Consider the following 17,050-nt stretch of genomic DNA (forward strand, 5'->3'; position numbering starts at 1 on the left):
AAAACGCATGAAACTGAAGAAGAATGAAGACCAAAGTGACCAAGTTTGTAGCTGAGACAAAAGGATGGACCATCTACAGCCAACACTTTTTATTTAAAATCTTGAATTAGTGTTGCCGATAATAGGATTGCGCTCTCTCTCTCTCTCTCTCTCTCCCTCTCCCTCTCCCTCTCTCTCTCTCTCTCTCTCTCTCTCTCTCTCTCTCTCCCTCCCTCTCTCTTTCTCTCTCTCTCTCTCTCTCTCTCTCTCTCTCTCTCTCTCTCTCTCTCTCTCTGTGTGTGTGTGTGTGTGTGTGTGTGTGTGTTTATGTGTGTTTGGTAACTTGGACTTTCAATCCTCTTGGGAGATTGTTATTCTTGTTCGGAATGCAATCAAGCCTACTTTTAATGTTGTATTATCTAGAATAAAGGCATGTGACTGATTACAGTGGTTACTTCTGATGTTCTTTATTATGATTTACTTTCAGATATTACAATAGGTAGTGAGCCATGCATTTAAAGTACATCACCACACTTACTGAAACTGTCAGCATTAAAGAATGAGACATTCCACCTGATTTCATGTGAAGAAATATTTCCAGATTCAGAACATATATCACCCTACCTTGCATGATTCACAACTCATCACATAGAGCATCCAACTGACACTACCAAAGAAGGCTCATTGTTTCATATCACATAGGAAGACATATAGATATTGTGTTTGGTCTGAACAGATGCCTTATCTTCAGATTGATCAGACTCACATTGTTTATTGTTCAAAGTAGGTAATGATACCTCTACAAATGGTTCTTAGTGGAGAAAATAAAAGTTAGTCACTTGCCCAGGGTTCCCATGAGAAAACAATGATTAAATATAAGTCATCTTTCATAAACCACAGAATTTATTTGGCATTGATACATGATTGTTGGTAAGAGGTCGCTGAATTGAGCCTGAGTTATTAAAAATTAGATAGCTATACTGCTATTTTTCTGCAGCATGGATATAGACACAAAAATTTCACTTTAAAGCTCTCTTATCAATGTGAATGTTAATCATTATTTACTTGTTTGAAGTAAAGGCAATACCAACTTTTAAAAACAGGTTTTTCAAAAGCTCCACCAACAAAACCAGAGGAAATAGAAAGAAAAAAATGGGTACAGGCATTCAGAAACATTCATTCCCAATTGCTCAGATGATGACCAAATTGCATTCACTGAAGGACATCTAGAGAAAAAAATGGGCCCTTGTAAGAGATAACTATGCCAAGAATGTACATGAGTTTGTGGGTTTTATTTTTACTTGTTACCATACATATAACCTATATATAATGTTTTAATTAATTTTCAATGAGACATTTACAGTTATTTGAAATTTGTGCCTCTCTCCCCAAAATCATTTTTTCTCACTGGCATTTGGATTACCTTTGCCCCACAGACAATCTTGATTTTACATTAACATTAACAATTTACTCATATCTATGCAAACTCTCCAATCCACAAAATGAAAAGTCATATCTGTAGTTGTGCATTATATCAGTTAGAAATTATTTTTCTGTTATATTCTCCTTATGCCCTAAAAATGAAAATTATATTATTTATAGCTGAATTAAACACTGCCACACATTCATAAGATATCCTCATGTGTGTTTTTCTTCTTAACTCCTCATAGACATCAAATACTCTCCCATGCTTGGCCCTTTAAATTGAGGCATATCAATCTTTCACAGCCAGTGTAGTGGAGTGTTTTGTGTTTTCTTAAATATTTTCTCTGAAGTATATCTGTTAGAAGCAGTCAGAAAAATATCATCCATATGATGAAAACCAACTGGTTGAGGAAATTATCTACAAATTATTTCCAGTGGTTATTATCCAATATATTGGTACTATTTAACATTCCCAGTAGAAGAACATTCCCTGATGTCTTTGTACATGTTAAGCAATGTTATACGTAGATACAATAAAGCAAACCTTTCCCTATCCTGCTCACAGAAATTGATAGTAAAAAAAAAAAAAAAATGTGTGTGCTAAATGAGTAACTTTCAATTACTTAGATAATCAAGAAGGTAAAGAAATTCCTTGGCTTAAGTAGACATATTTCTGTGATTGCAGTATCCTCATCTCTAAATTTTGTTACCATTACCACCTTCCTCTATTTCTTTTTCTTAACAAATACAGGGGGTTACCATGAGCTAGCAGACTCTTCTATATATTTGATTTTAAGTTGTTCTGTACCAGGCAGTCATGTTCATATCATATTTACTTTGTCAAGGGCCATTGGTCTACTCATAATGCTTCTGATGTAACCTTTTTCAGGGTACTTCAATTGGGATTTCAACTGTGGCTCCTTTTTAAGTTTTGAAACTCTGTTCCTGTTACGTCCTGTGCTTGGCAAATTGGAAAAACCTCTGTGTGTGTGTGTGTGTGTGTGTGTGTGTGTGTGTGTGTGTGTGTGTGTGTTTGTTTATTTATTCATTCATTCATTCATTCATTTATTTATTTATTTATTTATTTATTTATTTATATAACGCATATAAAAATATTCCCCTGGAGCATCCACCATTTTCCATAAATTCAGTAACTAGCTGACTCTTGGACCACAGGAATATTAACCTCTGTACCCCACTGTTATAAAAGATTACTCCTCCATGAATTTATGGACATGTCACCCACATAAGGCCTTAACTTTCTCATTTAAACACATGGTCCCCCACACAAAAGTGACCATTTGGAAATCCAAATCTTCAGTGAAATCATACTTGCTCCCTTTTCCATCAAGCCTCATCGTTTGTTTGTTGGTTTGGTTTTGGTTTTTAGGTTTTATTTATTCTTTTTTTTTTCTAGACAGGATTTCTCTGTGTAGCCATGGCTGTCCTGGTGTCCTGGAACACACTCTATAGACCAGGCTGGCCTTAAACTCAGAGATCTGCCTGCCTCTGCTTCTGCCTCTGCCTCCCAAGTGCTGGGATTAAAGGTGTGCACCACCACTGCCCAGCAAGCCTTTTTTCAATGCATCTTGCTTGTAATTTTAATTTTGGCCTCGGATTATTAACAGCTGAAAATCAACAAAATTTCCTGTATTTCCAAAAACTCTTTCTGATTTGCTTGGAGCAGCTTTATCCAGAACTAGGGATATAGTAGCAGCTGGGAAATCCTACTAACTGCATTAAGTTATATCTTTATTACTCACAGACCATTGATTTAATATCTCTTTTGATATCTTCAATATCCATACCTAGATTCACACTGGAACTTTGAAGAAGCAATTGATATTTCTCCTCTATCATCTCTTCTGTCACTGTGGACAAAAGACAATTAGGTATAAAGTAGTTATTTTTATATCATTGAGTTTCTGTAGGATAGAATAAGAGGTTTGTCTATGGTAGTAAAGTCTAGAGCATCACTGCCTGCACTAGCATGAATTAGATTTGCCTTACTTGATTAAGGTATCTCTGCATGCTTATTCTTTCTTTATTGAAAAAAGGCAAATGTCCTGTACTTTTTGCTGTGTGGACTCCAGCTAGGTCGCCATTTTTTTCTGATGGCAAAAAAGGGCCTGGGGTATCTCTCTTGGACATACATTCTTGTTCTAATCATATCCATTGCCTCACCAAATTAATCCCTCAGGAAGAGTAGACTTTCTTTCTGATTTAAACCTAGTACCATCATTGCCCTTATAGATGCCTTTTTCACAATTGTGTTCCAAATGACCATATTTCTATCAATAAAAGCATCAGACATTGAGGCTGGAGACCTATAACAGCTTGTTCACAATATCTTTGCATGTTTCCTGGAACTGAATCATGAGGCATTTAAACACCATTGATATATAGGTATAGGATAACCCAGTATATTAGATGATACCCATCAGAATCAATGTCAGTTATATCCCTCTCCATGCCTCCAGAGGTGACACCTAACCATTTAATGGTCTAAGAAATTGTTTTTCATAAATTATTCACATTTTTAAACACCAAAGTCCCTACCAAAACTTACCTTGCATCTGGTTCTCATAAGATATTTTTTACCACTGAGATCCTTATAAGTTTAAATGATGTAGAAGTTTTCCTGGCTCTTGACCTTTTCCCCAAAGATCTTAAAACTTCAAAGCAACATAGTTCTTTCTATTTTTTATGAACAAATTGAATCTGACTTAGATATCAAAGCCTTCAGCCAAGCAAATGCTCTCTGAGTATCTTCACTCAATGTGCTTTGTTTCATGGATCAATATTTCCGGCCTACTTTCTTTGCCATGTTAATCTTTGAAAATGAAAACTGGCCTCTTTTATTGCTGTTGGGAATACTTTCCAGCCCAATTTTATTTTGAGTTCCCCAGTTATTTATAATTTGTTAAAATTGAAGCAAGTTTATCATATAGGAAACTATGGTCAATTTTAAAAAACCTTATCTATATATTCTATAGGATGCTATCATATCTATTCATAACCTTTCTCCACCTCATCAGCAGGCATATTGTATACAAGTACTTTGAAAGCTGATGGAGATCTTATCAGTCTGGGTGACCTTCCTCTAACTCTGTCATGGTTGGTGTCAATTTAACTCCTTCTTTTCAAATATGGCATAGTATTAGATTTTCCTCCCCTTTTTCAGTATTTCACCAAGCTACTACCCTCAAGAACAGATTGTTTTTTCTTTTTCTTCCCATGGGTACCTCCTGTAGCTAGCTTCATCACCAACACTGAGAGTTTTTGCTCTCTCTTTTCTAGTGCTCCTCAATTCCAAAGTGATTCCAACACTTAGGATAAACTCCCTAGGTACACATTACATTCTGCCATCCTCTCAGAAAAGAAGAATGAGAGTGGCCCTGTTTGTTTTCCAATTTCTGCCATCATTTGCTTCACAGACTCCTCCATTTGACCTGAAATCTTTACACCTGCTCATCCATTCTTCCAACACCTTTTGAAACAGAATATATGAGGAGAAGAAGAAGAAGAAGAAGAAGAAGAAGAAGAAGAAGAAGAAGAAGAAGAAGAAGAAGAAGAAGAAGAAGAAGAAGAAGAAGAGGAGGAGGAGGAGGAGGAGGAGGAAGAGGAAGAGGAAGAGGAAGAAGAAGAGGAAGAAGAAGAGGAAGAAGAAGAGGAAGAAGAAGAAGAAGAAGAAGAAGAAGAAGAAGAAGAAGAAGAAGAAGAAGAAGAAGAAGGAGAAGAAGAAGAAGAAGAAGAAGAAGAAGAAGAAGAAGAAAATAGTCCTCTCGGAGCAAAGAGAGAATATCCCAGCAGGAGCAGACCCAATAAATAATTTCTGGCATGTGGTAAATAAATAATATGCATCTGTCTTTCCTGGATATTTTTCCCAGTGCTTTTGACATCAAATTTTCAGTTCTGTTAAGCTTCAAATTCTGATGCCTCCTCTACTTTTCCTTTGCTCTTTAATGGGCTTCCTTGCTTCCAAAGTCTCTCACATTCAACAACTTACTTGATTCTGTTCTTTTCTTCTTTGTGCGTAATTCTTTTTTCATCCATCTCTATCCCTCTTTTATCCTTTCAGCCCCATAATACTACATAGAAGAAAAATGTAAAAAATAGAGAATAGTCTACATTGTACCATTTGGAACCTGTTAAAACACAGGGTAGGAGTATGAAACACTATCCTTTACTGTGTTTTGCTTTTTCATGTAATATAGGCTAAGGGTTCAGTAGTTTTAGGGTCTTATCATCTATCTGGTTTGGGCATATCCAACCACAGTAGAAATAGCCTAGGTGGTTTGTGAGTACTTAGGGATTCATTGGTCTCAGAGGCTTTCTACAGAGTCAATTTTTTCATAGCATTGAATTTTTGGTGTAATTTATTTTTTGGTTCCTACCAATGATTTTTTGTTCACTTTTAGTTCCTAATAGTCACTTGCAAAAAAACACCCAAACCATTGTTTTCATTGCTTGTTTTTCAAATCTATAAGAAACTTATGAGTTGGCCTTATGTCAGAAACCATCTAGGAAAGGCTGTGACAAACAAGTGTTTGTGCTCGAGAAGATCCTCCATATTCTATGTCTGTGATGGATGCTCGCTGAGATGCAGGGTCCCCAGACACTTCATTCCAGGATTACTATTTGCTGATGATATGCTTTGCTATATAATGTTTGCTACTATGATCTAGTCTGATAAGTCCTAGACATCAGTCCTCCCTATTGGGCAGATTTCTTGCAGAATGCATATGAAGATGTGCTTTGATATGGCAATATTGTGTACAAAAAATTGAGTTGATAATTTCTGATAGTTATTTTATAGAAATTCTACATTGGTGCAAGTAATATCAAGCTTCTTATGGAATAAAATCAGCAAACAGAGCTCTATTAAATTTCATATGTCTCAGGCTAATTGCAATAGGAAAAGAAAGCAGACTTGGAACAAATTATTATCAAGGGTAACATTCCATATAGATTACATATGAGGCCACTATCTTGTCGCTGAAAGGCTTAAGCTAGGAATGGGCAGTTTATTGAAGAAACAAAAACAGAAAATAAATGATGGACTTTTAGCTATACAATACTTCAAAATAGTGTGATACAAGGCAGATGATTTGTCTTGCTATCTTACAACATAAAAATTATTCCTTTAAATTTCTAATGTTCTTCTTTGGCTAGAAAGCAGTTAATAAATGTTTAGTCAACTAGTTGAAAATGTGTAAACAATTCTGTTGTAACTCCTTAAGCATTATGGGCCTATTACATGAGCAAATGCCTAAACATACTATGAACTCACACAATATAAAATAATTTTAAAAAGATGATCAATAATAATAATTACATAAAAATTAAGAGCATAAGTAAATTGTGATGTAGCCTTATCTGCTTCATAGAGTATTCATGTATCTTTTTGTGTGTTTCTTTCTTTTTATCTTTCTTTTACTATTCTACTAGCTTTAGAATTGCTAATGAAATCTGATCATCTATTTTGACGATTGAGGTTCCCAGAGTAAAAGTTAAAAGATGACAATAACTACATTTCTTTTTCCCTGCTGACATAAGTAGGAGGTAATTGGTATAAGCAAAGAGCTTTTGTCCCCTCAACAGCAAGAGAGAGATAAATTGCCAGAAGTTATCAGGTTTTGTCCCCATTCTACATTGCTATACCACTTGGGTGCCTGTCTCAGTTTACTTTATCATGTCAAACATTGTCATTTACTGCCATACACAGTAAATCTCTTTTACAGAGGGTGGACAGGATCTTAGAATATTCATTACTGTCTACCTGAAGAAGAGTCAATTGGTTCAGGAGTACAAGATGAATACTTATCAAGTTCATGAGACAGAATACGTACTGCATGTAAAGATGTCAAGGTTTGCAAGAATTATTTAATATAAAACTCAGTGCTGATTAAAGTGCATGAGAGATGGCACGGATATCCATTTACATTCTAAATATAATCTGTAACATCTCCAGCTTCCAACTTTCTTGGTGCTGTTATTTCAGGAATTCTGAGGATACTGCTATCTTTGATAGTCCTTGGTCTGTGCATTTCTGTGCTGCTAATTCCTCCACAGGCCAGAGGAAAAGAGTCTATGTTGCCTTCTGGTCCTAATGCACTGCAACTGACATTCCCTGAGCTGCACCACAGCTTCTTTTATTCATCATCTATATCTGGTTATTGATAGATAAAGAATGAAAATCTTCACTTTTGGTGTTCCTATTTGCCTGGAAGAAACATACACCACATAGGCGGTGAGGAAATTATTGAACTTCACCATGAAAAGCTCAATAGTTCCCCGAAGATGCTTTGTCATATATGGTTTTCATGAACTCTTTGATAAGCTTCAAGACCCCCTATATGTGAATTGGTTTATAGTTTTGAATATTTCTATGAAATGATCCTAGCATTCCAGCTGTCACAGTTGTCTTGGTGTGAACATAGCAAGCTCTATTGTCTACCTTGTCCTTTATATATTCCATCTTGACTGCATTAGCTATTTAAGAACTCAACCTAAATAACAATGTAAATCATTCAGATCTGACAAAGTGTTTTCTAACTCTCAAAGATCACATCCCACCCTGGAACCAGCAAAACAAATGAATTTCCAATCCAGAACCAAATTACCTTTATATATATTTTCTGAAAACAATGTATAAACATAATTGTAACCAGGGTACTGATCATCCTTTCTATAAAAAAATTGCTTGGTTTATTGCTATTGCCTTCCAATCCCTGATAATTATGGGAATTATGGCTTGACATAGTTAAGGGTTCCTCATGCCTTTTGTGAGTCAGTACATCCAGACTGGCATCCTTGTATTGTCTCAGGTCTTGCAGAATGCATAGTCATATTTCTGTTTCTCCAGTTCTGTGGTACCTACATTATTCCCATATGGTTTGATTTTCCATAGCCTTGCAAGCCATGTTTTGAGAAACTCACTTTAATTTTAATGTCTTACCACATTTCAACAATGTAGATGTAGGCAATTCCCTAAATATCACAATTTCTTTGCCATTCCAGTCATGAGATTGAAAATCATGCTTATATGAATATTCTCTCATGCTTACCATGTGTTCTTTTTCATTCTCATCAGAATTTTTAACAATCAATTCAATCATTTATTCCCAAAGAGAGTTCCTTAGCAAAGTTCTAACTTGTTCCTTCCTAGTAAATATGTGAAATTGAAAGTTCACATCTTCTTAAACTGTCCCTTTTCCTCAAAGCATTTTTATTTTGAATCTGGGAATAGTGTTGTATATTACAGAATCCCTATATGATTTTTTTTAAAACTTCATCCTTAAGTACTGTGGGAAAACTCTTATGGGAATGCACATAAGCATTTTTTTCATGTTTTATTATCTATAGTGAAGGATTGTGACTGCTTACAGTGGTGCATTCTGATGTTGAGTGTAATGATTTAGTTGCAGTTATTGCAGGAGTTAGATTCATGCATTTGAAGTGCATCTCCATACTTACTGAAACAGTCAACATTCACCAATGAGGCACTCCACATGATGCCAACTGAAGAAAGATTTTCACACTCAGAAAATCCTTCTGAAAGGATGTTCTATAGTGAGATAACTCACCATCCTTGCCTGATTTATAATTCATGACAGATGTTGCAACTGACACTACTGAAAAGAGGCTCTTCATTTCATATCACATAGGAAAATGTAATGATATTGAATTTGGTCTGCAAAGACGTCTTATTTTCAGATTGACAAGCATTACATTGCCTTTTGTTCAAAGTAGGTAATGATAACCCCATGAATATTTCTCAATAAACAAAGTAATCATCATCGTTGTCATCCTCCTCATCCTCCACCTCATCATCATCATCATCACCCCTTTACCAGGGCAACCATGAGAATCCATGTGATTCCATGTAAGTCAAATTCTACTTGACCAGTAAAGTCAAGAGTTTATTTGGTATTGCTCAGATGATTATGGGCAATGAGTTACTGACTTAAGCCTAGATGAATAAATATAAGGTTTATTGCTGAATATTTCTCTACTGCATGGGTACCGATGACACAAAATTAATCTTAGAGTACACTTATGAACTTGAATGGGAATCAGTATTGTTAACATGATTTCAACGTGGTAAATATAAAGGCAACACCAACTTATAAAAACAGCATTATCAGAAATTCCACCACAAAAGTAGAGAATATAGGGAGAAATAATGGGTAAATGCATTCAGAAACATTCATTCTCAACTGCATAGATGATGGCCATAGTGCATCCATTTGAAGATATCTAGAGTAAATAGATATGGGATCTTGTCATAAAGAACTATGGCAAGAACATACATGAGTTTTAGGTTTTTGTATTTTGGCATATATAGCAATATATCTCTTTAAGATACTTTCATGGAGACATATCACATGAATTTGTAATCGATGCCCCTCTCCACAAAAATCATTTTATGTCACTTGATTCCCATTGCCTCCCAGTGAATCTAGTTTTTGCAGTAATATCACACATATATATCTATTTACTCATATCTATTCTAACTTTCAAATCCACAAAGTGAAACTTCACATTATCTGTAATTCTTCATTATTCCAGTTGAAATATGATTTTTATTGTATTCATCGTTAACTCTAAAAATGATAATTGTATTATTTCTAGCTGAAATAAATACCACCATGTGTGCATGGCTTATTTTCATGTTTACTTTTCTACTTACATCACATACATCAAATTTTCTCCCATGCATGGCCACTTGTAATTGATCCATATCAATCTTTTACATCCACCATAGTGAAATGGTTTGTGTTACCTTCAAGATTTTCTCTAAAATATCTGTGTCAGAAGCAGTCAACAAAATATTATCCATGTAAAGAAAATTAATGGATTGAGGTAATTATCTACACATTATTTCCAGTAGTTATTAAACAAAATATTGACATACAATTAAACTATGTAATACTGACAATAAAGAAAATTTCCCTAATATATTTTTATGGATTAAGCATTGCTACTGTTAGGTGCATTAAAAACGAATCTTTCTGTATACTTCTCAATAAAATGCACAGTAAAAAAGCAGTCTTTAAAACTGGATTACTCCTTTTCAGGCTGAGCCAGTGCCCGGAGCATATCTTGAGCTCCACCCCCAGTAACACAACACACAGAGGAAGCTGAATTCCCATGTGCTCTAACATGCCCAGAAACATAGGTGAGGAGGCCGCAACATCTGTCTCAGAACTGGGAGTAACTGAGACCAACCCAAAATATTGAGGAAAACCTGGTCACAATGAAAAGAACAAAACCTAAGGATAATAGATATAAAAGAGAGTGAAGATTCCCAAATGAAATTGCCAATAAATATATCCAAAAAATTATAGATGAAAACTTCCCTAACCTAAGAAAAGAGATGCCCATGAACATACAAGAAGCCTACAGATCCCCAAATAGACTGGACCAGAAAATAAATTGCTATCAACACATAATCATCAAAACACCAAGAGCACAAAACAAAGAAACAATATTAATAGCAGTAAGGGAAAAAGGTCAAGTAACATATAAAAACAGACCTATCAGAATAACACCAGACTTCTCAACAGAGATTATAATAGGAAGACGATCCTGGGCGGATGTCATACACAACCTAAGGGAACACAAATGCCAGCCCAGGCTACTATACCCAACAAAACTCTCAATTACCATAGATGGAAAAACCCATATATTCCACAACAAAACCTAATTTACACAATATATTTCCACAGATATAGACCTACAAAGGATAATAGAGGGAAAACTACAACCCATGGAGGAATACTACACTCTAGAAAAAGCAAGAAGGTAATTTTCTTTCAAAAAACAAAACAAAACAAAACAAGATCGTCAAACAAACATAATTCCACCTCTAACCAAAAAAAAAAAAATATATGAGCAAGCAACAATCACTTTTCCTTAATATCTCTTAACATCAATGGAATCAATTTCCAAATAAAGAGACATAGACTAACAGACTGGCTACATAAACAGGACCTGACATTTTGCTGCATACAGGAAAACAACCTCAGTGACAAAGACAGAGACTTCTTCAGAGTGAAAGGGTGGAAAATTATTGTCTAAGCAAATGGTCCCAATAAACAAGCTGGAGTTGCCATTCTAATATCGAATAAAATTAACTTTCAATGTAAAGGTATCAAAAAAGACAAGGAGAGAGACTTCATACTCATCAAAGGTAAAATCTACTGAGATGAACTCTCAATTCTGAAAGTACATGCTCCAAATGCAAGGGCATCCATATTCACTAAAAAACTTTACTAAAGTTTAAAGAACAGGTTGCACCACACACAATCATAGTGGGGGACTTAAACACCCCACTCTCAGGAATGGACAGATCACAGAAACAGAAACTAAACAGAGACACAATGACACTAACAGAAGTTATGAAACAAATGGATTTAACAGATATCTATAAAACATTTTCTCCTAAAACAATGGGATATATGTACTTCTCGGCACCTCATGTTACCTTCTCCAAAACTGACCATATAAATGGTAACAAAACAGGTCCCAACAGATACAAAATTATTGACATACCATGAATTCTATCAGATCACCACTACTAAGTCTGATCTTCAATAAAAACATAAATAAGAGAAAGCTCACATACACGTGGAAGCTGAAAATATTCTACTCAATGATAACTTGGTCAAGAAAGAAAGAAAGTAAAGACTTTTTAGTGTTTAATGAAAATGAAGCCACACATACACAAACATATGGGCACAATAAAAGCAGTCCTAATGGAAAAACTTATAGCTCTGTGTGCCTCCAAAAAGAATATGGAGAGAGCATACATGAACATCTTGACAGCATATGTAAAAGCTCTAGAATAAAAGGAAGCAACTTCGCCAAAGAGGAGTAGCCAGCAGGAAATAGTCAAACTCAGGGCTGAAATCAACAAAGAGGAAACCAGAGAACTATACTAAGAATCAATGAAACCAAGAACTGATTCTTTGAGAAAATCAACAAAATAGATAAACCCTTAGCCAGAATGACTAGAGGGCACTTGGACAATATCCTAATTAAGAAAATCAGAAATGAAAAGGGAGACAGAACAACATCATCTGAGGAAACCTAAAAGACAGTCATATCCTACAACAAAAGCCTATACTAAACAAAACAGGAAAACCTGTATGAAATGAACAGTTTTCTAGATAGATACCAGGTACCAAAATTAAATCACGATCAGAATAATTATCTAAACTATCCCATATCTCCTAAAGAACTAGAAACAGTCATTAATATCTCCCCAACCAAAAAAGACTAAGACCAGATGAGTTTATTTCAGAACTCTATCAGACCTTCAAAGATTACCTAGTACAAATATTCCTCAAACTATTTCACAATATAGAAACAGAAGGGACTCTACCCATTTCATTCTATGAAGCCACATTTACTCTGATACCTAAAGCACTCAAAGACCCAACAAAGAAAAACAATTTAAGAGTGATTCCCCTCATGAATATTGATGCAAAAATATTCAATAAAATTCTTGCAAACTGAATCTAAGAACACAGCAAAAAAAATCATACATCATGATTAAGTAACCTTCATCCCAGGGATACAGGGATGGTTCAGTATACTGAAATCTATCAGCATAATACATTATATAAACAAACTCAAAGGAAAAAAAAACACATGATCATCTCATTAGATGCTGAGAAAGCATTTGAAAAATTCAACACCCGTTCATGATAAAAGTCTTGGAAAGGTCAAGAATTCAAGGTCCATACTTAAACATAGTAAAAGCAATATACAGCAAACCATAACCAACATCAAATTAAAGGGAGAGAAGCTAAAAGCAACCCCACTAAAATCAGGGACTAGACAAGGCTACCTTCTCTTTCCCTATGTATTCAATGTAGTTCTTGAAGTCCTAGCAAGAGCAATTAGACAAGAAAAGGAGACTAAAGGATACAAATTGGATAGGAAGAAGCCAAAATATAACTATTTGCAGATGATATGATAGTATACATCCTTGACTCCAAAAATTTCACCAGAAAACACATAAACTTGATAAAAAACTTCAGCAATGTAGCTAGATATAAAATTAAGTCAACAAATCAGTGGCTTTTCTCTACACAAAGGATAAACAGTCTAAGAAAGAAATTAGGGAAACAACACCCTTCATGATAGTCACAAATAATATAAAATACTTTGGTGTGACTCTAACTAAAAAATTGGAAGATTTTTGTGATAAGAACCTCAAATCACTGAGGTAAGAAATCAAAGGTCTCAGTAAGGAAAGAACTCCCATGTTCATGGCTTGGCAGGATTAATATAGTAAAAATGGCCATCTTGCTGAAACCAATCTACAGATTCAATGCAATCCCCATCAAAATTACAACTCAATTCTTCACAGAGTTAGAAAGGGCAATTTGCAGCCAGGTGGTATTGGTGCATGTCTTTAATCCCAGCACTTGGGAGGCAAATCAAAAGAACCCTGAGATTCCACCTTACACCAGTCAGAATGGCTAAGATAAAAAATTCAGGTGAAAGCAGCTGCTTGAGAGAATGTGGAGAAAGAGGACCACTCCTCCATGGTTGGAGGGATTGCAAGCTGGTACATCCACTCTGGAAATCAGTTTGGTGGTTCCTCTGAATATTGGACATGATAGTACATGAGGATCCAGCATTACCACCCCTGGGCATATACACACAAGATGTTCTAACATGTAATGAGGACATATGCTCCACTATGTTCATAACAGCCTTATTTAAAATAGCCAGAAGGTGGAAAAAAAAAACATATGTCTCTGAACAGAGGAATGGATACAGAAAATGTGGGGCATTTACACAATAGAGTACTAAACAGCTATTTAAAACAATGAATTTATCAAATTCTTAGACAAATGGATATTTCTATAAAATATCATCCTGAGTAAGGTAACTCTTAATATCTCTTAACAGCAAAGGACTCAATCACCAATAAAAAGACATACACTAACAGACTGGATAAGAAAACAGGATACAGGATTTTGCTGCATACAGGAAACACAGCTCAGTGACATAGACAGTCACTACCTCAGAGTAAAATTCTGGAAAAAAATTTCAAGCAAATGGTCCTAAGAAACCAGGTACAGTAGATATTCTAATATCAAATAAAAATGACTTTCAATAAAAGTTATTAAGAAAGACAAGGAAGGACACATCATATACACCAAAAGAAAAATCTACCAAGAGGAAGTCTCAATTCTGAACACCTATACTCCAAATGCAAGGGTGCCCACATCTATAAAAGAAACTTTACTAAAGTTCAAAGAACACATTTCACTTAAAACAATAATAATGGGAGATTTTAACACCCCATTCTCAGCAATGCACAGATCATGGAAACAGAAACAAAACTGAGACACTCTGAAGCTAACATGAGTTATGAATCAAGTGGATTTAATAGATATCTATAGAACGTTTCATCCTAGAACAAATGAATATACATTCTTCTCACACCTCAGGGTACTTAATCCAAGATTGAACATGTACTTGCTCACCAAACAAGCCTTAACAGATAGAAGAAAATTGAAATTATCACATGCATCCTATCAGAACACCATGGACTAAGGCTGGATTTCAATAACAGCAAAAACAATGGAAAGCTCACATACACATGGAAGCTGAATGATACTCTACTCAATGATAACATGGTCAAGGAAGAAATAAAGAATGAAATTAAAGACTTTTTAGAATTTAGTGAAAATGAAGGTACATCATAGGATACAATGAAAGAAGTCCTAACAGCAAAACACATAGCTCTGAGTATCTCTAAAAAGAATATGGAGAGGGAATACACTAGCACCTTGACAGCACACCTAAAAGCTGTAGAACAAAAAAGTAAGAAATACAGCGAAGGGGCGTAGTCAGTAGGAAATAGTCAAACTTGGCTGAAAACAACAAAGTAGAAAAAAACAAAAACCAAAAAACAACATCAACAACAACAACAACAACAACAAAAAACTATACAAACAATCAACACAACCAGGAGCTGGTTCTTTGAGAAAATCAAATAGATAGATAAACCCTTACCCATTCTAACCAGCAGGCATATAGACAGTATTCAAATTAATAAACTCAGAAATGAAAAGGTAAACAAGACAACAGAATGAGAGGAAATTCAGAAAAATCATCAGATCCTACTACAAAAGCCTATAATCAGAAGATTGAAAGATCTTCCATGCTCATGGATTGGCGGTATTAATATAGTAAAAATGGCCAAATTTCCAAAAACAATCTTCAGATTCAATGCATTCCCTATCAAAATTCCAATTCAATACTTCATAGAGTTAAAAAGAGAAATTGCAAATTCCTTTGGAATAACCAAAAAAAAAAAAGATTGAATAAAATATTCTCAACAATAAAAGTATTTCTAGGGGATTCATCATCCCTTATCTCAAGCAGTATTACAGAACAATATTAATAAAAACTGTGTTATTCATACAGAGACAGGCATAAAGATCAATGCAATAGAGTTGAAGACCCAGAAATGAACCCACACACCTATGGTCACTTGATCTTTGACAAAGGAACTAAAACCATCCAGTGGAAAAGAGACAGCATTTTCAACAAATGGTGATGGTTCAATTGGCAATAAACATGCAAAAGAATGCAAATCAATCCATTCTTATCTAGTTGCACAAATCTCAAGTCCACGTGTATTAAGGATCTCCACATAAAACCAGATACACTGATACTAATAGAAGATAAAATGGAGAAGAGCCTTGAGCACATGAGCACAGGGGAAAATTCAAGAACAGAACACAATGACTTATGCTCTAAGATCAAAAATAGATAAATAACACCTCATGAAATTCCAAAGCTTCTGTAAGGCAAAGTACACTATCAATAGGACAAAATGGCAACCTCCAGACTGGAAAAAGATCTTTACCAATCCTACATCGGATAGAGAGATAACAAGCAATATATACAATGAAATCAAGAAGGTAGACTCCTGAGAATCAAATAACACTCTTAAAAATAGGGTACAGAGCTAAACAAAGAATTTTCTTTTTTTTTCTTCCATTTTTATTAGGTATTTAGCTCATTTACATTTCCAATGCTATACCAAAAGTTCCCCATACCCACCCACCCCCACTCCCCTACCTACCCACTCCCCCTTTTTAGCCCTGGCGTTCCCCTGTACTGGGGCATATATAGTTTGCATGTCCAATGGGCCTCTCTTTCCAGTGATGGCCGACTAGGCCATCTTTTGATACATATGCAGCTAGAGTCAAGAGCTCCTGGGTACTGGTTAGTTCATAATGTTGTTCCACCTATAGGGTTGCAGATCCCTTTAGCTCCTTGGGTACTTTCTCTAGCTCCTCCATTGGGAGCCCTGTGATCCATCCATTAGCTGACTGTGAGCATCCACTTCTGTGTTTGCTAGGCCCCAGCATAGTCTCACAAGAGACAGCTACATCTGGGTCCTTTCGATAAAATCTTGCTAGTATATGCAATGGTGTCAGCGTTTGGATGCTGATTATGGGGTGGATGCCTGGATATGGCAGTCTCTACATGGTCCATCCTTTCATCTCATCTCCAAACTTTGTCTTTGTAACTCCTTCCATGGGTGTTTTGTTCCCAATTCTAAGGAGGGGCGTAGTGTCCACACTTCAGTCTTCATTCTTCT

At 35.4% G+C, this 17,050-nt stretch overlaps 1 protein-coding gene across 2 annotated transcripts in view; it reads right to left on the reverse strand.

The window, feature by feature from the left end:
* The window catches only part of Skint5 (selection and upkeep of intraepithelial T cells 5), a 521,613-nt gene that overhangs the window by 186,078 nt on the left and 318,485 nt on the right, over positions 1 to 17,050 (reverse strand). For both annotated transcript variants that reach the window (NM_001167878.1, NM_001167876.1), the window contains exon 33: positions 3,213 to 3,275. In NM_001167878.1, the coding sequence (NP_001161350.1) occupies positions 3,213 to 3,275 (63 nt within the window). The remainder of the gene's footprint in view (positions 1 to 3,212; positions 3,276 to 17,050) is intronic.

The sequence above is a fragment of the Mus musculus genome, chromosome 4 (assembly GCF_000001635.26).
Source record: "Mus musculus strain C57BL/6J chromosome 4, GRCm38.p6 C57BL/6J".
In the NCBI taxonomy this organism is placed as follows: Eukaryota; Metazoa; Chordata; class Mammalia; order Rodentia; family Muridae; genus Mus; species Mus musculus.